We start from the raw sequence: 22,121 nt of genomic DNA on the forward strand, positions 1-22,121 counted from the left end.
ATCCAGCTTGTAAAAGATAATAGAGCAGAGAGAATCTGCCCTAATCTAAATAACACACAGGCAGTGTGCAGAGAGGGGCCTGGAGGGGGGAGATGCATCACAGAACCACAACACTGAAGAACTTGGCAGCCTTCCAGACACAGGCTGACAAGTCGGACAAGAGAGAGATAAGTTGATTTATTACAGAGATGGTGATAGTAGACCGTGCTGCAGTAAGCCAGAGCACATTAGAATAGATTTTGGAACTTGTAGGATGGAAGAAAACCGGATGAAACTTTTGTTACGGAGTCTCTTTAAGTGACGTGTGTTGGGGGGGGGGGGGGGGGGTTGATCTTAGATACACACTAGATTATTATTTTTTTCCCGTCTGAGAACATCAGCATATGTATGGGGCTAGACTGACCATAATAATATTACGGGTGTTATGGGTCATGTAGTAGTTAGCACTCTTACCTTCCTGTGAGGTCCCCAGCTCCTCAAATCTAGGCCAAAACACTGTCTGCATGGTGTTTATATGTTCTTACGTTTGCGTGAGTTTCTTGCAGGCAGTTTGGTTTCCTCCCACATCCCAAAAACACAAGTCAGTTAATTGGCTTCCCCCTAAATTGGCCCAAGACTACGATAGACACATGACCAGGGAAGGGATTAGATTGTGAGCTAAATATTTTGTACAGCGCTATGGAAGATATTGGCTCTTCCTACCCTTCAGCAGATATTGCTTCGGATGTAACAAAGTAGAGATGAGCAGCTGGGCACCTCCAATTAAAACATCAGTTTTATAAAATACAATTAAAAATCATTCAATGGCACAGGACACCGCAGCATAGGAGAGAGGGTACAGCATGTATGTAGGTCGACCTACCTACATGCTGTAGCCTCTCTCCTAAGCTGGCGTTTTAATTGGAGGTGCCAAGCTGCTCGTCTCCACTTGGTTACAGTTGCAACTTTCATTTTGGGCTTTGAGCACTCAAAGAAGGCAGTTGTAGCTGGCCATATGCACCACTTTCTCTGAATCAATTGGATATTGCTTCAGAGACCAAATTTTTAAAAACGTCATCTGGCAGACTCCGATGGAGTTGAGATTTCCTGGGTTGTAGAAGAGTAAAACAGATTTATTTATCTTTACCGGTCTCAGAATTTTCTATTCTGTACTCAACAAAGGTATCTGTTTCTAATGCATTTCACCTCCTCTGCCCTGCTGTGCATTAGAATCCTGAACATCAGTATGCTGTGGTGAATGTTCTGTAGAAATTCTGCTGTGACTTGGTAGCTGTCTGGAATTTTAGTGGCATGCGCCTAGACTTAAAGTATAGCATTCACAAAAGCATAAAAGAATTACTCATCCGCACCACCTGTTGCATAAATATGTTTAACAGTATTTATTAGGTCAACAAAATCAAACACATATCTATCTACAGTGGTGTGAAAAACTATTTGCCCCTTCCTGATTTCTTATTCTTTTGCATGTTTGTCACACTTAAATGTTTCTGCTCATCAAAAACCGTTAACTATTAGTCAAAGATAACCTAATTGAACACAAAATGCAGTTTTAAATGATGGTTTTTATTGTTTAGTGAGAAAAAAACCCGCCAAATCTACATGGCTCTGTGTGAAAAAGTGATTGCCCCCCCTTGTTAAAAATAACTTAAAGGTGGTTTATTACACCTGAGTTCAATTTCTGTACTCACCCCCAGGCCTGATTACTGCCACACCTGTTTCAATCAAGAAATCACTTAAATAGGAGCTATCTGACACAGAGAAGTAGACCAAAAGCACCTCAAAAGCTAGACATCATGCCAAGATCCAAAGAAATTCAGGAACAAATGAGAACTTTTGCAGTGAAATGGGATAAAATAAGTTGTACTGCAGTTCCAATTCTGTACTGTTTTTATATTCGATTAAACAGCATTAGTTGAAAAAGTCTTGGCATTACTAGCTGTAGAAGCCTCAAGACCCGCTCACATGCTTTGATGTATGTGCCGAGGTGGGATCAGGTCCCAAACCCTCGGGTGACAATGCAGGGCCAACACTGTTCAGACTCTATTGTATTGCAATGGGGGTGGGGAGCAGATGGAGCGGCACGTAAGTGACGTCACACAGGAGCAGGGTGAGTGGGGAATTCAAAGCTCTAAGCTGAAGCTATTAGCTAGGTGGATCGCCGGACATTAACGGTCTCAGACAAGTTTTATGTACCGTGTGTATAGGCCTTTAGGTTGGATACATGTAAAAATGGCACCAACAAATTTGGGCGCAGGATGAAGCCGATAAACTGCTTACTGTGGTCCTGAACAAGTCCCAGCGGCGTTTACTACTCCCCTCTCCAGGCTGCCATGGATAGTGGGGAAAGATGTCATTTGTCTGCCAGCCATTGCTGGCAGCCGAATTGCGCTGTTTTTAAGCAATTCGTCTTTCGCCGGCGCCAGAATTGGCTTCTGAGCGCTGCTTTAGCCGTAATTCATATTGCGGTCTAAGGTGCGCCAAATTGTTGTGCTCCATTCAGGTTAGCCATATACTACTCAAAGTATGTAGAAGCTAGATACCTCTTAGATCATCATCTGATCAGAGAAGGATTTGTCCAATCGTATCCTTCCACACACAGAACACAGATTTTTATTAATAGAGTTAAGCATGAAATCTGTTTGAAAAAAAATAAAAAATGGACCAATGATTTCTGGCCGTTCCCGTCCTGTCACCACTCGATCGATATCTTCCATCCAATACAATCAACCAATTTGATCAATTTTGGACAAAAATTAATCCAGTGATCAATTGGGCCAGCATGCTGGGGCATGGCCACCTTTTTTTATGCAAAGTTAATGTTTGGCACTGTGATTACTAAACTATCATGATCGGTTTAGATTGGTAACTACAGTTGGGCTTTTCTACGTCTACTAAGGTGGCCCTTGTAGTCAACCACTTTTCCATTTAACTAATCTGATTACCATAAGGCTATGTAGTGTGTACCAACTAAACATGCTTTTATGTAGATTTTTTTTTTTATGCAGTGTAAGCTTAACAAAAGTAAACCACATAATAACAAATTCACCTGTAGTCCTAAAAAGTCTCCTGTTGCTCTGTACTGATCCATGCGTTAGCATTACAATTCCTTGCTATAGTGGATTGCAAGGAAGCCAGCTCTAGCCAGTCTTGTCAGAACAACTAATTAGGGAGGCAGAGTGTATAGGACAGCTGGATCTCCTTGTCGATCTACGCTTGTGGGATGGACGCTCAGTGCAGTAGTATGTGTTCTTGGATTGAAACCGTGTACAGGTCTCCCCTTCGGAGTTCCACCAAAACTTTATTTATTTATTTTTTAGCTGTACAGAGTATATTGTCTTGTCACTTAACTGTCCCTCAGAGGGTCTCACAATCTCATCCCTACCATAGGGATGAGATTAGGATGTCTATGTATGTACAGTAGCAAGAAAAAAAGTATTTGAACCCATGGCATTATATGGATTTCTGCACAAATTGGTCATAAAATGTGATCACCTTCATCTAAGTCACAGCAATAGATAATCACAGTTTGCTTAGACTAAACCACACAAATAATAAAATGTTTCCATGATTTTATAATTAACACGCCATGTAAACATTCACAGTGCAGATGGAAAAAGTATGTGAACCCTTGGATTTAATAACTGGTTGAACCTCCTTTGGCAGCAGTAACTTCAACCAAACATTTCCTGTAGTTACAGATCAGACGTGCACAACGGTAATTCTTGATCATTCCTCTTTACAGAACTGTTTCAGTTCAGCAATATTTTTGGGATGTCTGGTGTAAATCGCTTTCTTGAGGTCAAGCCACTGCGTCTCAACTGGGTTGAGGTCAGGACTCCAGAAGGCGTATTTTCTTCTGTTTAGGCCATTCTGTTGTTGATTTACTTCTATGCATGGGTTGTTCTGTTGCAACACCCATGTTCTGCTGAGTTTCTGCTGGTGGACAGATGGCCTTAAAGGACTACTGTAGGGGGAAAAAAGCTCAACTTACCTGGGGCTTCTAATGGTCCCCTGCAGACGTCCTGTGCCTGTGCAGCTACTCATCGATGCTCCTGACCCTGCCTCCGGTTCACTTCTGGAATTTCTGACTTTAAAGTCGGAAAGCCACTGCGCATGCGCGGCTGTGTCCTTGCTCACACTGACTTCTCCAGGAGCGTGCTGCGCAGGCACAGACTGTACTGGGCCTGCGCAATACACTCCTGGTGACGTCAGCGAGGGCGTGGCTGCATTAGAAGCCCCAGGTAAGTCCAACTTTTTTTTTTTTTTTTTTTTTTTTTTTTTTTTACCCCTACTTCCCTACAGTTCTCCTTCAAAATGTCTTGATAAACTTTGGAATTGTTTTTTCCTTCGATGATATCAATCCATCCAGGCCCTGAGGCAGCAAAGCTGCCCCAAACCATGAATCCCCCCACCACCATACTTCACAGTTGAGATGAGGTTTTGATGTTGGTGTGCTGTGCCTCTTTTTCTCCACACAGTGTTGTATGTTTCTTCCAAACAACTCAACTTTGGTTTCATCCGTCCACAGAATATTTAGCCAATACTGCTGTGGAACATCCAGGTGCTCTTTTTCAAACTTTAAATGTGCAGCAATGTTTTTTGGGGCAGCAGTGGCTTCCTCTGTGGTATCCTCCCATGAACTCCATTCTTGTTTAGGGTGTTACGTGTAATAGATTCGGTAACATTGATGTTGGTATGCACCAAAGTCTTTAGCTGAAGCTGTCGGATCCTTCTTAAATTCATTGAGCATTCTGCATTGTGCTCTTGCAGTCATCTTAACAGGACGGTCACTCCTTGGGAGAGTAGCAGCAGTGCTGAACTTTCTCCATTTATAGACAATTTGTCTTACTGTGGACTGATTAACTGCAAGGCTTTTGGAGATACTTTTATAACCCTTTCCAGCTTTATGCAAGTCAACAATTCTTAATCGTAGGTCTTCTGAGAGCTCTTTTGTGTGAGGCGTCATTCACATCAGGCAATGCGTCTTGGGAAAAGCAAACCTAAAACAGGTTTTTGTTTTGTTTTTTATAGGGCAGGACAGCTGTAACCAACACCTTCCATCTCATCTCATTGATTGGGCTCCAGCTGGCTGACACCTCACTGAGATTAACTCTTGGAGATGTCATTAGTCTAGGGGTTCACATACTTTTTCCACCTGCGCTGTGAATGTTTATATGGTGTGTTTAATAAAAACATGCAAACATTTGTGTGGTATTCGTTTAAGCAGACTGCGATTGTCTATTGTTGTGACTTAGATGAAGATCAGATCACATTTTTTTGACCAATTTGTGCAGAAATCCATATCGCTCCAAAGGGTTCAGTGTTCTCCCCAGAAATTTTTTCCAGCCGGGTGGCATGAAATAGTAGGCGGGTGGGCCGAGATGAGAGAATGTACAGTCAGTGCATCTGTGCGCAACTCTGCTTAAAGCAGAGGAGGTGATCCGATGACAGCCGAGTGCAGCACCCAGCTAAAAGATCCTGGGGAGAACACTGGGTTCACATACTTTTTCTTGCTATTGTATGGTGTAGTTTATGTATCGTAGTCTAGGGACAATTTTAAGGGGAAGTCAATCAATTTATCTGTTTTTGGGATGTGGGAGAGAACATACAAACTCTGTGCAAATAGTGCCCTGACTGGGATTTGAACCGTGGACCCATCGCTGCAAGATGAGAGCAAACCACTACGCCACCATGCTGCTTCCTTAAAAACTGCTAATGAATTTGTGCGATTTTGATGCATTCATTATTTTTTTTCAGAAGGTGGGATCACACGTCCTCCAAAGTGGAGGGGGATTTGTGGGATGGGGTGTTCATTTTGTAGGTTGATAGTCATGCAAGAGGTAATTTTGTAATCCTGGATTTGGGCCTTAAAATAAAGGTTTTATGTATTGTGCATGCAAAGGTATGAATAGTGATTTGGTACCCAGAGCTAGAGAAGCTTGGTAAATCAGGCCAAGGTATATCAAAGTGGACCTGAACACAGGATGTTAACCCTTTGTCTGCATCCATGGAAGCAGAGAGTAGACCCACTGCAGATTTATTGATATAGTTATGCTGTTGCTTTTCCTTTAGAGCAGAGAGGAAGTTCTGAGTTCAGGTCCTCCTTTTTTTTTTTTTTTTTTTTTTTTTTTTTAAGGCACCTTCCCTGAGTACAGTACGGCTTGAACAGATTTGCTGAAAATTATTGCACTGAACACCCTCACTAGACTATGGATAGTCCCTGTTGTGCCGGCAGCAACAATGTCCAACGATGTGTGAAATCTACCTCGTCTGCAGGATCAGGCTTTGTGCATATCGTGGCTTACTTCAAGTCCATCCAGACATCATAGGTGGTCAACAGAATTATCACTGCCTCAGTAAAAGTCCACAAACAGAAATAAGTACAAAGGAGCATTTTCTGTCCTCTGAGGGGAAGGTGGGGTTCAGTCAGGTCTGCTGGAACTTCAATGCCAGTGTAATGAGTATTTTCCAGCATAGTTTCTGAAAAGAAACAGTCACTTAATGTGATGAGTCTGCTGTGGGTTTAAAGGACAACTGAAGTGAGAAAAACATGGAGGCTGCCATATCTATTTCCTTTTAATTAATGCCAGTTGCCTGGCAGCCCTGCTGATCTATTTCGCTGAAGTAGTGTTTGCATAGCACCCTAAACAAGCATGCATCTAATCTTGTCAGATCTGACAATGTCAGAAACACCTGATATGTTGCATGCTTTTTCAGGGTTTATGGCTGGACGTATTAGAGGCAGACAATGTGCAGGATAGCCAAGCAACTGGTATTGCTTAAAAGGAAATAAATATGGCAGCCTCCCTATCCATCTCACTTTAGTTGTCCTTTTTTAAAGCTTTAGAAACAGTATAGAAAAGGTGTTTGTTACATTATTTTACTGTTTCATTCTCATTTTAGCATCCATAACAGACCTGACCAACTACATAAAGTTTTCACCTTGGAATCTGCACTATGATTACCATAGATTCCAAATAAAATAGGAACAGTATAAGCCATGCACATAATTGCTTGCGTAGCTTCATTCAGAGATGTCCTTTTTCTTTGAACTGAGGTGTGTTTGTTTGTGTGCAGCATTTTCCCCAGAAGCGTGGATAGTAGATTCATCTTTTTATCTGTGTTCTTTTCTGTAGGCAATGCTTCTGTGCTTGTGATTATCTCTCTCTGGGATTCCTTTGGTGACAGGAACCTGTATCTCTACCTCATCCTGAGCGTGCTGATCCTCGAGCTGATCCTGACTGTGATATTTCTGCTGATGTATACAGGTGAGAACATGGGGACGCTAAGGAATTCTTCACATTTATTTACAAGTCCGTGACACAACTTGTTTTTGTGACCACACACATAGGTACACTATATAAAATAAAAAAAAAACACCTTTTTTTTTTAATAAAAAAATGTTCAGTAGCAGCTTAATAGATTTGACGTCGCAAGTCAGTGTTAAGCAATATGAAGCCTGATTATGCATGAATTCAGTCTGGGTTCCCACTGTCTTTTCTTCTAATTCATTATTGTAGTATAGTTTTCATGTACTTGGCCACAATTTAGTAGCATTTAACAGGACTGTAGTGTCACATACATAATTCTGAAGGCTTGTACCCATGTCGCGGTTTTGTGTGTGATTCTTCTGACGACCAGCGATTGACATTTTTTATTTTTTTTGAGCCGAGAAATTGTTTCCATGATCTCACAACGTGTGTACGAGTGCATGATTAGGTGAACGACTCTTTGCGACGCGGTGAAAATCCCTGTCACAGCGTATTGGATCTTTAAGATCCCTTACGACTCCCACACAAAGTGCAGCAATAGCTTGAACTCTAGTTTGCTCCCTTCAGGTGTTCAAGTGGTCAGGCGCTCGTGGTCGCGTGACGTTGCTGTGATCCATCATCTTGTTTAAGGTCTCAATAGAGACAAACATGCTTACTGAAGATATTTGCTGCCTGACATATTTTGATATTGTTCTGGTGACAGTTGTCTTGGATGTGGGTTTCAGTCACTGCTTAATTTGGTTGCTGGGTGAGGCCGTTACTTATGTCCGTAAAGTGTATTGCAACCTATGTTCTATTGCTGGCTCCATCAGTCAGCTATGTTTAGTAAGATCCCTTTGTCCTTTTTGATGCCTGACCTTAAATCCCTTATGTAAGCTTTCCCCCTGCTACATAAAACCCTTCTGGACACCTAAATATGTAACCCTTTTCTTCTATTCCTGGCCTTTTCTTCATGCCTAATCATATTCTCCTGACCCCCTCACCCCTTATCATACACTCCTAACCCCAATCTCCTAACCCTAAGGCTGGGTTCACACTGCCATAAAAAAAGGTTCCACATAATGGAACTGCAGGAATGCAAATGGATCCTATGCGAGGGAATGGGATGTGGTCATACGATGGGAACTGAAGGCTCTGCAGGACATAATTGTGGATACAGGTACAGATTTTCAGTGCCGCAGATAACGGTGGAGTTGGACTATTGGCTGATCGCCGCATACGTTTCTGCACTTCTATTCACCTGTCTTCGGTCACCTCAGGTGCACGGCCACTAAGGTTTTCTGAAGGGAACAAGTATTGATATACAGAATGGAGCTACAGCAAAAGCATGAGGCTCCTCATTGGATTGCAACAGGCCAATGGGAATCCTCTATCAAAGGTTGGAGATTCCCATTGGTCTGTTACAATCCTCCAGAGATATATCTATCACAGCTGGAAGCTGATTGCTTCTCCAGCTCCTGTTGTCCCTCCTGGAACACCACTCATTGCACAGCTGTAGTCAGTTAGCGTGTCTCTACAGTGCTCATTCCCAGAACAGTCTCTCTAATGACTGATTACCGATCATTACAGGTGACAGTAATCAAGTATGTTTAGTCCCTCACTCTACTAAAATGTGTTGGGCCCCATTCACACTCAGGTTCTTTAATGGCCTAGTGAATGTGATTGTGATTTTTTTTATTTCATTCATTTTTCCACAATTGCGTTTTTGCGATTCTCATTTCAGTGAGTGAGAATCCCAATGCTATCGCTGGGAAATCCTGCATGCAATGTGATTGCGATTGATGGAAATTGCAATCGCTGATTGTCACCATTGATCAGAAAATCACAAAATGGAGGCTGAAAGCGAGTGAGAATGGGTCAAGTCTTGCTGGCTGAGTTTGATGCATGGCTTGTAATAACTTGTGTCCTCCTCTGCATCAGATTACAGCTTGGTTTTGGTGGGCTGAGAATTTCCGGTATTATGAGAAGACACCTGCATGTTTGGGCAACAAAAACTTATACCAGGTTTTAAATATGAACTTGTGTGACATCTGCTTTCATCTATTGACAGTGCTCGCTTTCTGAGTGTTTGGTAGAGAGGTGGACAGGAAGCATTAACAATTGAAAGTAGTTTAGCTGTCAATAGTTCTTGAACCCAACTCAAAACATCCAGCAGTGTGTGAAGGAAGAATGCAGGAAGATTGTGTGTCCACTCCAGAATCTTTACAGACCAGCCAGTGCCGTGATTCAAAGAATCTTCCCAAAGTTTGTGCTCACCTGGGTGAGATGGCCGCAGTGCATGATGGTTGTGCATGCTTTTTGTCTCTCCTCTCCGCAACCCTTTAGACACCTCAGTTTCCATAGTTATGGCTTGTTTTAGAGGCTTTATCTTTTCCAATAGGCCTCAACATTCTTCACTATCCCAGGAATGAAAAGTGTTTCCTCCCTCCTTACTGCAGGTTCTCTTTGATGTGCTTTAAGGGATGTTATCTGTAAAGATGAAGATTTCTTCTATTACTTGCTAAGTAGAAGTCCCCAGGGCTTATTTAAATGGCCAGAAGCAAGGGTTGCCACACGTGAGGGCAGCACAATGCTGCATTACTCGCCTAATCAACTCCCTGTCGCTCTCTGTTTTATATCCGCAATTGGCCTCACACTCGAGGAAGGATCTCCCATTGACTCATTTGCTAAAATTAGCTGGTCATTACCAATGGAATTTTTATTCCAGGGTTTATTGAATGTGGCACATTTTTTTCAACACGGCTGAAATGCAGTGGTTGATCAGGATTCTAGGTTCAGTATCGCATGCGATGACCTTAATATGTCAGAATTTTTGTTCCTGCTACAGAAGGTAAAATGCTCAATATAGTTATTCCTGATAATGTGTTTTATGAATGAATGTGGGGCACATTCACATAGAGTACAGTACATAGCATCAGGGCTACGGAGTTGGTACAAAAATCATCCGACTCCTCAGGTTATGAAACCTCTGACTGTGGTATCCAAAAAGGCTCTGACTCCTCGACTCCTTAGTCTGATACTTACCAGGGCTGTGGATTCGGTACAAAAATACTCAGGCTCCTCAGTTTATGAAACCTCCAACTCCCAAGTATTGAAAATTGCCTTGACTCCAACTCCACAGCGCTGCATAGCATCATATATAGATTTTACTGCATAGGAATGCCATAGAAACAATGTCTGTCACACCCAGTAAAAAATTTCTGTGTGCTGCCGACTTTAGTGCAATGAGTGTGATTAGCATAACAGAGGAAGGTATCACATATGGGTGTATATAAAAGCTCCACGATGAAAAATGCATGCAAGATATTACTGATAATAGAATATCGGTAAAATGATTCATATTGTACGGTTTTCTGCTCTGTATAGTAGTGGTAATGTTACTGATATTTTTCGAATGTCCTATTTTATCTTGTTCCCACTCTAACCTTCCATGCAACTATTCCTAACACCAACCTTTCCACCTATGCCTAACCCTAACCTCCCCCCACTAAGGGCCTTTGCACACGGGCACTTTCAAGGGTTTCCATTCAAGCGCATCCGTTTCTGTATCGTTTCCTTCAGTTCTTTTTACCCATATCCCCGACTTCCATCACCAAGTAGATTTTTGCTGGCTAGAATGGTCTGTTTTTCTAGCCAGTGTGTGTTCTGGATCCGTTTCTCATTGCCCCCAGTGCAGTGCTTCGGCATCTGTTTCCATTCCGCTGGGCTCCACTGTCCAGAAAAATCGCTATATGACCAAAACTTGAGTGTGCAGAACAGATCTGTTCGAACGGAGCAATGCAAAGGCATCCATAGGTTAACATTGGATCCGTTCGTATCCGTTACGATCCATGACGAACCATTTTTTTGGAGCAAAGCCGGACCTTACACCTAACACTAACTTCCCTACTTACACTACTGCCTCAGCTATAAGTATCGCTACAAAGTAGTGGAACTCGACTACCACTATTGTTTTACCGTCTGTAGCTGGGAAATCAATAATTAAACATGGGTGCCAATTTTAAAGAGCGCGAATCATGGCCAAATTTACTTTTTTCATCTACAGATGGTCATGTGTTGCAGTACAATCCTACTGATTGGTCCACCTTCTGGTAATTTACTCTGCTGGGTGAGATCTGTTTTTTCCACACTGCAAGAAAAGAATGCATTATTAAGCTTTTTTTCTACAGGAGTCTGTAAGGCTGTAAGGTGGTGAATTCACTGCCTGTCAGCTGCTTCCCTGCATCAGCTGGATGCTTGGTAGCAGTGGCTGTCCTTAGACATGATGCTATTTTTTTTTATTTTTTTTTTGCTGCTGTATAACGCCACTACCTGTCCCACGATGACACAAGTGGTGTTACAAAAAACTGCTATTTGGCTACATTAAATTCTAGCTGGAAGGCGCTCATGGCCAGGAGGCTGAATTGCATGACAAGTGTGCAGTTCTGGATATGGGAAAGAGCAGCGATCACGTTTCTCCAGATACTTATAAGGCGGCTGGTATCCACCAGTTTATAGAACTCGACAGCTAATTACTGCAATCATCTAATTGTGTGGAATCCATTAGGACAATGTGTAGGGGGCTCAGGAGGAAATAAATCACTTGTCCACCTTGCACATCCTTAATGAATACTTATAGCAATTGTGGCCCCCTTCCTGAATGGTTCAGCTGATTAGAGGAATAAGCACTATCTGGTTGCTATGTAATGAAGTTGATTGGCAGCGTTAGTAACACACGTCTTCAGCTGACACAGGATGTGGTTACTGTGTATGAGGAAACTACCGAATGAAATGTCTAGCATGTTGTGGCTGCCACTTTGTCAGATATCCATGCTGTGCAGATGCCACCATACTGTTTGGGCAAAACTCATTCAGAGGACTTGCAGAACCACATTAGCAGATGACAGGCAGTGGATCCACTGCCTGTCAGTTGACTGTGAAAGAAGCCTTAGTTTTGCATATTTAAGGGAGAATATATTGAATGTCCCGTATGGAAAGGTAAAATTATTTTCTGGACTTTATGAGTGCATTGTGTTTCGGGTGTGTGGACCTACTGCTGCCCAAACGTTTATATACATCTTGTTCTGTGTGTGGACCCACAGCCTGAATAGCCCAAGTGCCGATGCATCATTTTTGCACTTGCTGCACTCCTGAATTACTGTGACCATGTATCCTGTTTCATTTTTAGAACTGGCTAACCTACTTATTCGTCTCTATTTTTGCACATGTCCATTATCAGAAAAACAGCTTACTTATTTCTTTGAAGCCCACCAGCAAAAGAGAGCTCCGTATTAACTACACTTATATTCAAGGATTCTCTTGCAGTATCTGGTAATATTTCTATTTTTTTATAAAAAAAAAAAAAATTTTTAGCCTTTTGAGCAATTAAGATGATCAAAGGATACTTTTGCAGCCTAGATCAAACAATTTAGTCAGACGTAATAGCGTCTAGTGAGGTTGTAGCGCAGCAAGGAGTGTTTTGAGAAGGTGGTTTTTTTTTCTAGAATTGACTTAGTACTAGTCGACGTTTCAGTATTCTTCTCATCCTGGCATTCAAAATTGAATCTACGCTATTAAAAGTGGATCTCCAGAGAAAGTTCAGATTGAGCTGCTGCACTGCGGTTCCAATGAATGCTTTAAACCATATTAGTGGATAGTCTGGTTCCACATATAGAGGGTGGTGTACTGTAGAGATCATAGCTGGCAGTGGCATGTCACAGGGCATCATGGGCCTATCAGCTGCATGTGGCACATTATAACATAAATGGCTGGACACTTATGGTAGTGACCTAGAGGTATGTCTAGATTTCCCAGCACAGAGAAGAGAGCATATCATTGGGTGGGTATAGGGCTATATTCTCCTGACACGTGGGTCTTATGCCTGATGCACACCATGCAATTCCCTGTCAGACGGGTTGAATTGATGATTTCTGACAGGTCCAATTTGATTTCCGATCGTTCTTCTGACCAATTTTGTATAGAAGTGATCAGAAAATCGATCAGAAATCATATCATACATGACAGAATTCATTGATTCGACCCATTTATGTGATTGGAAATTGCATGGTTTGTACCGGGCTTTAAGGTTGCCTTAGGGCTCGTTTCCACTATCGCGAATCTGCATGCGTCCAACGCATGCAGATCCGCACATGTAATACAAGTGGATGGGCCTGTTTCCACTGTAGCGTTGTTGAGGTGCGTTTTTTTTCAGCGTGAAAAAAACGCACAAAAGAGCCAACGATTTCGCCTGCGTCGGGAATCCGTGCGAATCGCCGCTAATGTATTTAATAGTAAAAACGCATGCGTTTGTTACATGCGTTTTTACCCGCGATTTCGCGTGCGATTTCGCACCTTTTTCAATTTTATTTAGCCCTGGCAGTGTCATGGTTAATTTCGCATGGCACCCTGCCATGCGAAATCGCGGGTAAAAACGCATGTGGAAACGCATCCGCATGCGTTTTTACAAGCGTCGGAATGCGGCCGAAATCGCGTCGCAACAGTGGAAACAAGCCCTTACTACAACAGAGCTGACAAGGTGATTGCATAGACTTACTGTAATAATGAAAAAAAAAACATGTACGCAATACTGTTTTATACTTCTACTCGAGTAGAGAGCAAGGTATCTAAAAGTAAAAAAAAAAAACCCCACAAAAATAAACAAACATTCCTGCAGCGATCAGAAAGCTCTGTTGGTGGGCAGAAAAAGGGGAAGGGGGCTGGAATCACGTATGTGCTGAGTTTTTTACGGTCCTGAAGTGAGCCCTTAAAGTTGCAGTGGCCTAAATTGTAGAAAATAGCTTGGTCACTAGGGGGGTGTAAGCCTACGGTCCTTAAGTGGTTGGTTAAGAACAGCAGATTAAATAGCAATAGGAGGCGCCCTTAGTTCTTGTATATCTTACTTGCCATATAATAGAATAATCAGCATAGTGATGTTTGCCTACCTTATTCAAAGGAGACTTCCAAATTGATTAAAAGTTTTTATATGAATTCTTTAATGTGATCAAGCACTTCAGACAACGCGTTTCGCGGTTCAAACCGCTACCTTAGTCTGAAGTGCTTGATCACATTAAAGAATTGCTATTTAATCTGGTGTATCACCCCACCACGTGGGGCCTTCACGACCTTTTGAAGTGAGGAATTTTTTCCAAGGAGCAGTGACCAACCCGAATAAAAGACCGAGTGGGGACAGGACTTCCCCACATGCGCAGTCGAGTGGTTGCCTCATTTAGCAACCTATGTTTGTGAGTAGTATATTCTTACATTTTATTTATCTCTTGTATCTGAGATAATACACTATAAGGGCTCCCGGCGTCCCTGTGTTTTTTTTTCTTTTTCTTCACGCTTACACAGCTACCTGGTTAAGAACAGATTCAGGTTAAGAATGAACCTACAAGTCCCTATCTCGTTCCTTAAAGGGACCCTTAACTGAGGATATCAATGTTTCCTTTTAAACAATACCAGTTGCTTGGCAGTCCTGCTGATCTCTTTCACAGCAGTAGTGGCTGAATCACACACCTGAAACAAGCATGCAGCTAATCCAGTCTGACTTCAGTCAGAGCACCTGATCTGCATGCCTGTTCAGGGGCTGTGGCTAAATTATTGGGGCCCGTTTCCACTAGAGTGAATCTGCATGTGTTTCCTGCATGCAGATTCGCATAGACAATACAAGTGGATGGGCCGGTTTCCACTTGTCAGGGTTTCTGAGCGTTTTTCTGTGCAGAAAAAATCTGCACGGTAGACCCCGCAGAATTCGCATACCGCACACCGCTATGCAAATTGCCGCTAATGTATTTAATAGGGAAATCGCATGCGGTTTTGGCATGCGTATTGTACCGCGATTTCGAATAGAAAGTAATGTTAAATCACACAGACAGTGACATGGTTAAAATCGCATCAATACTAACCTATGCGAAATCGCACCCGCATGCGATTTCGTCAGCGGTGACACCGCACAAGTGGAAACAGGCCCTCCGAGACACAGGATCAGCAGGGTTGTCAGAAAACTGGTATTATTTTTAAAAGGAAAAATCCATATACTTCTCAGTTTAGGTTCCCTTTAAAGGGAACCAGAGAGGAATGGCCAGCCAAAATAGAAAATGATTTTATACATACCTGGGGCTTCTTCCAGCCCCATAAGCCTGGATCGCTCCCACGCTGCCATCCTCCGCTTCCTGGATCCGCCGGTACCGGGCCCGTCACTTCCGGCGGACGCAGCCAATTGTCCACATCACAGGGGCTCCCTCCATACCCGTACGCATGTGGCTGTGCAGTAGGCAGCCACATGCGTAACTGTATGGAGAGTGCACCCTGTGATGCGGGCAATTGGCCGCGTCCGCTGGCCGACTCGTGGCAATGACGGGACCCGGTACCTGCGGATTCAGGCAGCGGAGGATGGTGGCGTGGGAGCGATCCAGGCTTATGGGGCTGGAGGAAGCCCCAGGTATGTATACTTCATCCTCTCTGGTTCCCTTTAAAACTGGGGCAACTGGTATTATATTTAAAGGAAAAATCCATATACTTCTCAGTTTAGGTTCCCTTTTAAAACTGGGGACTATCTGTATTGCCAATATCCTTCCACTATGTGTAGCCTGAGTATATGGTAGTCACTGATCAGTGAAAAAGCAATGGATGGTACTACTATCGGGTGCACATGCACCTAAATCAACCAAAGGGCACCCTTTAGCTGGCATTTGCATCTGAGATGCCTGCTGCAACAGGCACCCCAACAACCTGATCTGTAAAAACCATGAATCAGTCAGGTGTTTGGGGGGTGCATCTTTAGGGCTGGTTCACATGGGCGTTTTTGTGGCGTTTAACGTGGCGTTTCAGATGCTGTGTTTTTTGGGATCTACCGCCGTCCCATTGAAGTGAATGGGAGCGTTTAGAGCTTGCTTTTGCAGGCTTTCATGAAAGCCTGGCGGTAGATCCTGGCGTTGCATCTAGTCTTGAAAGCAACATGTTGCTTTTAGAGGCGGTAAACGCCAGGAAACAATAGCAGAGACCAGAATTGCTAGCTTTGAATGCTTCCTTAAAGCCTTCAAAAGCTAGCGTCTAAACGCCGGCGTTTGAATGTGACGGAAGCCTGTGTGAACCAGCCCTTACTCAAAGAGTGAAGTGACAGTCTTCTGCCTATTTTTTTGTGCTAAACAAGACAAAAACAAACAAACAAAAATAATGTACTATTTAAAACCTTGGTGTAGAAACATGCAAATACTTAATGCATTGCAAGTCTTAAAATTCTGTACTGATGTGAAAAGATAAAGGTCTGAGCAGTGGTTTATGGCAGGGCAGTAAATTCCACTACTATCTTCCTATTTATCCACCTGTGGATCTAGGCAATTCAAAATTTGCCCCAACTTGAAGTGGTTTGAAATGACTATTGTAAACCCCCACCTAAGTTGCCTTCAGCCTACATGCAAACTATCTACCATTAATTATGCAGCCCATTTACCTTCTGTGTGAAGACATTAGCCAATGCATTCAACTGTGTTTTGTTTTCTAATGGATAGCATTTTTTTTCTAGCTGTTTGATAAATAAATAGTCCCAGTCGTACTTTTTATCCCAGATTTGAAATCCAAATGTGTTGGGATCTTATCGAAACCCTTTACAGTTTCATTATATGTTTGTGCAATGTTTTGCCTGGTACACACCGTGCAATTTTCACGTCAGATCGATGGGTTGAATCGATAATTTTCAGACAGGTCCAATCAGGTTTCCGATCACTTTTGTGCAAAATTGGTTGGAAAAAGGGAGAAAGGGGGAAACCCCGAAACATGTTCTGTTAGCCACCTGTGGATTAAACTGTTTATACGCCTTTTGAGTGCCTCCTTCGCATTGTATTGGAAAACAATCGGACCTGTCGCAAATAATTGATCGGACCAATCGATCTGACAGGAAATTGCATGGTGTGTACCAAGCATACAGATCTTGTATAGTATATAGACTTGACAAAATTATTGCAAATGATTGGAATAAACTATTGAGGTAGGTTCTTTTCGTAAATTGATTTTGGAAAGGCACTTCAAAGTTTGTACAGACAGCTTGTGTCTTTGGTCATCTTTCTTTGTTACCCAATACATCTACAGTGTTCTCCACAGAATTTTTTTTTCCAGCCAGGTGGCATGAAAAAGTAGCTGGTTGGGGCGAGATGAGAGAATGCAGTATCGGCACTTCTCTGCACAACTCGCGGAGGAGGAGGGCCAATGACAGCCGGGTGCTCACCAAAACTAGCCGGGTGGACCACCCGGCTAAAAGAGCCTGCATCTACACCATTTTTGCTTCAGATGTTCAGTATCCAATGTGATGTTATGCAAGGAATACACTATTAGTTTTTGTTGGGGCTGATTTATTGTCCGATCATTATTCTGAACGATTTCCATTCACTTCTTTGAAAAAATCGTTCAGAAAAATGATCAAAATCATATTGGACCTGTCAGAAATTATCTATTGAGCCATCTATCTGCGAAAAAAACTCCTTGTGTATTCCCAGCATTGTTACTTTGCAAACACGAGCTTGCATCCAGCCACCATGCTGGTGCTTTCATTGTCTATATAACAATTTTTAAGTTCAGCTCTAGTATTAGATGTCTGGATTAGGTAGATCAGTCCAGAAATTGTATCCATTGCTCTGATGGACCAATCGGATCAGCTGCCTGGACACCTGTTAAAATCCTGAGACTAAGCTGTTTTTTCACATCATAGTAAGAAGTTTCAATAATGGCTTATCTTTTCTTGTATTCATGGCTCCCATTGTTTCTGTCTAATTTTGTTTATTTGTTAGTGTTAAATACTCCTTCAAAACTGCATGGTTTACTTTGATGTTGTCTTTTAGGTGATTGTGTGTTCGGTTTTTGAACTTTGGAGGTTGTATTCTGTTTTGCAAGTGAAAACCTAGCAGGGCGAAGGCAGGGTTAGAATTCTATGCACTGCCTGACATCAAAGGCTTGCTACTCTTTACATCCCCCGTGTTTGAAAGGAGAAGTGATCTCCCCGATTTATTTCCATGGCCCAATCAATGTCCTCCTCTGTTTTAGTTGTGCAAACATCTTACTGAGTAGTTGGCTTTTGTTATATGAGGCGTTTGAAGTTAAGCCCCCTTCTTAGTATATTCTTTGCTTGAGTAAAAACCACAGTTATCATAAAGTGGGTGAGAAGTACCCCCATTATAAGTGCTGGTCTTGCCCATTTTAGGCTGAGCTATACAGCAAACTTAACAAAGACTGGTGCTGATGATGTAGGGATTTATCTGTGTAGATTGGCTGTGACTGAAAAGAGTTGTGCAGTCTTTTTTTTTTGAATCAAGACTTGGTTGCAAGCTTTGGATGATGCTTTAGATAAATTAACAATGACATCTACTGTCTTTGCAGTTTTCCCTATATAGCATCTGTTGTACCAAGTTGGAATAAAAACCTGCACTGATATCTCAAGTTGCTATTGGCTAGAGATGGGATGAATTCCAAATTTCCTCAAATTTGAATCCAAAAATATTCTCTTTTTCTCGAATCCTTTGAATCTAACAAATCCTGTACATAATAATAATAATAATAATAATCATAATCATAATCATAATAATAATATTCATTAGATTCAAAATGTATTGAGAATCTTTTTAGATTCAACTAAATTTGGGATTCGCCACTTCTCGAGCAATGACAGTTGGATAAGCAATGCTCTTCAGATATTTTTATTATAATTGCTTAATTAAATTGCGCTGTCCTCCTGTGGGGCTGTACAATGGAAGCAAACGTGTACACAATAAACGGACATTATTATACATGTCAATAAGGACAATGAAACATAATTTGACAAGTGGATGACAATATAGTAAGTTACTGTGGCCAATTATGTGTGGATTAACCAAGCCTACAACAATAGCGTCCTGTGCTATTAGCGCAGGACGCAATTGCCTCCTGGAATGCGAAAAAAGAGACGTGTGACTTAGGGCGCGCAGAATCAGTGGTAACCAAAGTAGCTGGCGGTGGGAGAACGGTGGATCGTGGAGAACTGGTGCAGGACAGGAAGGCTGCACGAGGCTGGCAGAAGCCCCAGGTAAGTGAAACACTTGGTTTTATAACAAATTTCAGTTCCGCTTTAAAGGGACTCCGAGCTCACCCAATCTAAATGTGATGCCCTAGTAAAAAATGGTTCTTCTAACCAAGACAGTCTAATACAAAAAACTGTTGCTGCTGAGTTCCTACACAGAGCTGTTCAGGGCTCCAAGACAGCAGTAAGTCTAGCATTTGCCACAACTATAGGCTTGACCATGCACATTTCTCCTCCCTTTGATGCATCTATTGCCCAACATATTGATCAGAAAGTCTCATTGGACAGGTTGGACAGTCTCAGTGTGAGGGAGGCGGAGCAGGAGCCGCAAGGGATCATTTGCCCATAGCACTGTAAAGCATTACAATAATTTATTGTTCATGTTATGCTATTTTTCCGCTCTAATCTCTCAAGACTGAGTGTGCCATGTAGTGAAAAAATTAATCTCTACCCAGCGGCATTGCGCCAAGGAAACAAATTCCAAATCCTGAGATCAACATAGTGTGTGTGTGTATATATCTATATCTATCTAGATCAACTTTAAGTCAAACTTTGCCAGGGGTATGAATAGTTATGGGCAGCACTGTATATGTCTGTGTGTGTCACACCCACACAATTTTAAGCTTATAATTGTGATTAGGCAGGAACCTCTTTCCCTCCTGTGTTATCTAGTGATTTTATTAAGTTTGTAATTGAACCCCTTCTCTTTTGTTTTGTATAGCTTTTTGTAATATGTGGGTGTTTTAAAAATGCATATGGGCTATTGGCATAGTTGCATAAGCCATAGAACACAGGCGGATAGGCCCCTGCACAGGATTTGAACTTCCTTTGGCATTTTCCGTTGCTATTGAAAGTACAAATTTTCTGCCTGTAATTGTGGCAGCTGATTCCTACATTGAGCAGACTAACTCTTGAATTTTACATTTGTCCCCAAGCTGTAAGTTTTGTATAGTGGAGACCATATTTTTAGATTGGTCTTCGTGATCAGTTTCCTAAATGTCCTCTTTTATTTTCCCCACTGCTCTCATAGTCTTGCATGTCAATTTTCTGTCTTGTCTAGTTCAAGGTCTTCCTGGGAATAAACTGCATGTTGGCTGGCTTCTGTCTTTTAAAGCAATTTGCTAAAGTGTCCACTCTGCTTGTATAGTGTCTTTTTTCCCTTCCTTTAATATTTGATTAGATGCCTAAAAGCTTTTATAAATGTTGATCTTCCCAAGCAACATTTTTTTTTATTGTGTTCATAAAATGGATGTTGTCAACCTAATAAATGGATTCAAAGAATGTGGGCGCAATGTTCTATATCAGCAGAAATCTTGGGATGATTTCACCATAGGCAAGAAATCATGGGAGCCCAATAGCAAGGACCCCCAAAAGAATTATAAGGCACCCCCTACACACACACACAAACACACACACACACACACACACACACACACACACACACACACACACACACACACACTTACCAATTTTAAGAAGCCAGAGGGCTCCGCAGTATTAGCCTCAAATAGTTGTTCCACCCCCCCCCCCCCCCCGCTCCCCTAACCCCAATAAGTAGCCAGAGACTCCCCACCAGTATAGGTAACCACAAGAGACTCTCCATTAATGAGCGCCTCAAGAAATAGTGCATAAAAAAAAGCAGTACTCTACGCTTTTGGAAATCGCTGGGATTTCTGAAAGCTCCAGTGGGTGTCGGGTCATAAAGCTTTCTCATATGTAGGTGACAATGCTTATTGCAGCAGTAAATGAAAAAGCTATTCTGGGTCCTAATGAACCTTCCCTCTCCCGGTGCAGCGCTAGCTTCATACTGCGCACGTGCAAGTGCGCCTGGAGCAGCCCGACTTCTGAAGACTTCCAAAGCCTCCCTTCCGTGGAGGAGCGAGAAGTATTTGACCAAATTGATTGAATGCTGCTACTGGGATCTTGCACTGGAATGGGCACCGGGAGAGGAGAGGGAAGACTCATTAGGACTCAGACCCTTCCCTCTTCTTTTTTTTTTTTTTTTTTTTTTGTCTCAATTCCCAATGACTTTAAGATGGTTCTTCTTCATCTTCTTCTTCTTCGCCGCCTTCTTTGACATTTTTCTTCTTCGACATTTTTCTTCTTCGACATTTTTCTTCTTCAACATTTTTCTTCTTCTTCTTCGCCATTTTTCTTCTTCTTCTTCTTCGCCATTTTTCTTCTTCTTCTTCTTCGCCATTTTTCTTCTTCTTCTTCGCCATTTTTCTTCTTCTTCTTCTTCGCCATTTTTCTTCTTCTTCGCCATTTTTCTTCTTCTTCTTCTTCGCCATTTTTCTTCTTCTTCTTCTTCGCCATTTTTCTTCTTCTTCTTCTTCGCCATTTTTCTTCGCCTTCTTCTTCGCCTTCTTCTTCTTCTTCTTTGCCATTTTTTCTTTTTCTTCTTCTTCCCTTATTGTTTTTGAGTCGCACACCTGTAACAAGCATGCAGCCAGTAGAGCCATAGCATCAGATCTGCATGCCCACTCTGGGCCAGTGGCTTAAAGTATTAGGAGCAGAGCTTCAGCACAGAGGTCAGGCAACTTGCATTGTTAGTGAATAAAGATGGTAGCCTGTGTATTCGTTTTGCTTCAGGTTCCCTTTACATGGACCCATTAGTCACTTCGTGCAAATCATCATGAAAGCCTCAAAGGTGATAAGTGTATAAAGGGTAGCTATGCAGTATTGCTCACAAAGAACAAGGTGTTTCTTTTTCCCCCAGTGCTGGGGTATTCATCCTTGAAATTCCTTGAATGGACTGTTTGAACAGATGCGGTCCTTCAGCTAGGAGGAGATACAATGCATAGTTCTTTGTATTGGAGGCTGTGAGT

General features: G+C 42.2%; 1 protein-coding gene across 2 annotated transcripts in view; it reads left to right on the forward strand.

Annotated features, from left to right (window-relative positions):
- Positions 1-22,121, forward strand: part of TMEM192 (transmembrane protein 192) — a 91,295-nt gene that overhangs the window by 50,329 nt on the left and 18,845 nt on the right. For both annotated transcript variants that reach the window (XM_068278837.1, XM_068278838.1), the window contains exon 4: positions 7,137-7,268. In XM_068278837.1, the coding sequence (XP_068134938.1) occupies positions 7,137-7,268 (132 nt within the window). The remainder of the gene's footprint in view (positions 1-7,136; positions 7,269-22,121) is intronic.

The sequence above is a fragment of the Hyperolius riggenbachi genome, chromosome 1 (assembly GCF_040937935.1).
Source record: "Hyperolius riggenbachi isolate aHypRig1 chromosome 1, aHypRig1.pri, whole genome shotgun sequence".
NCBI classification, from domain to species: Eukaryota; Metazoa; Chordata; class Amphibia; order Anura; family Hyperoliidae; genus Hyperolius; species Hyperolius riggenbachi.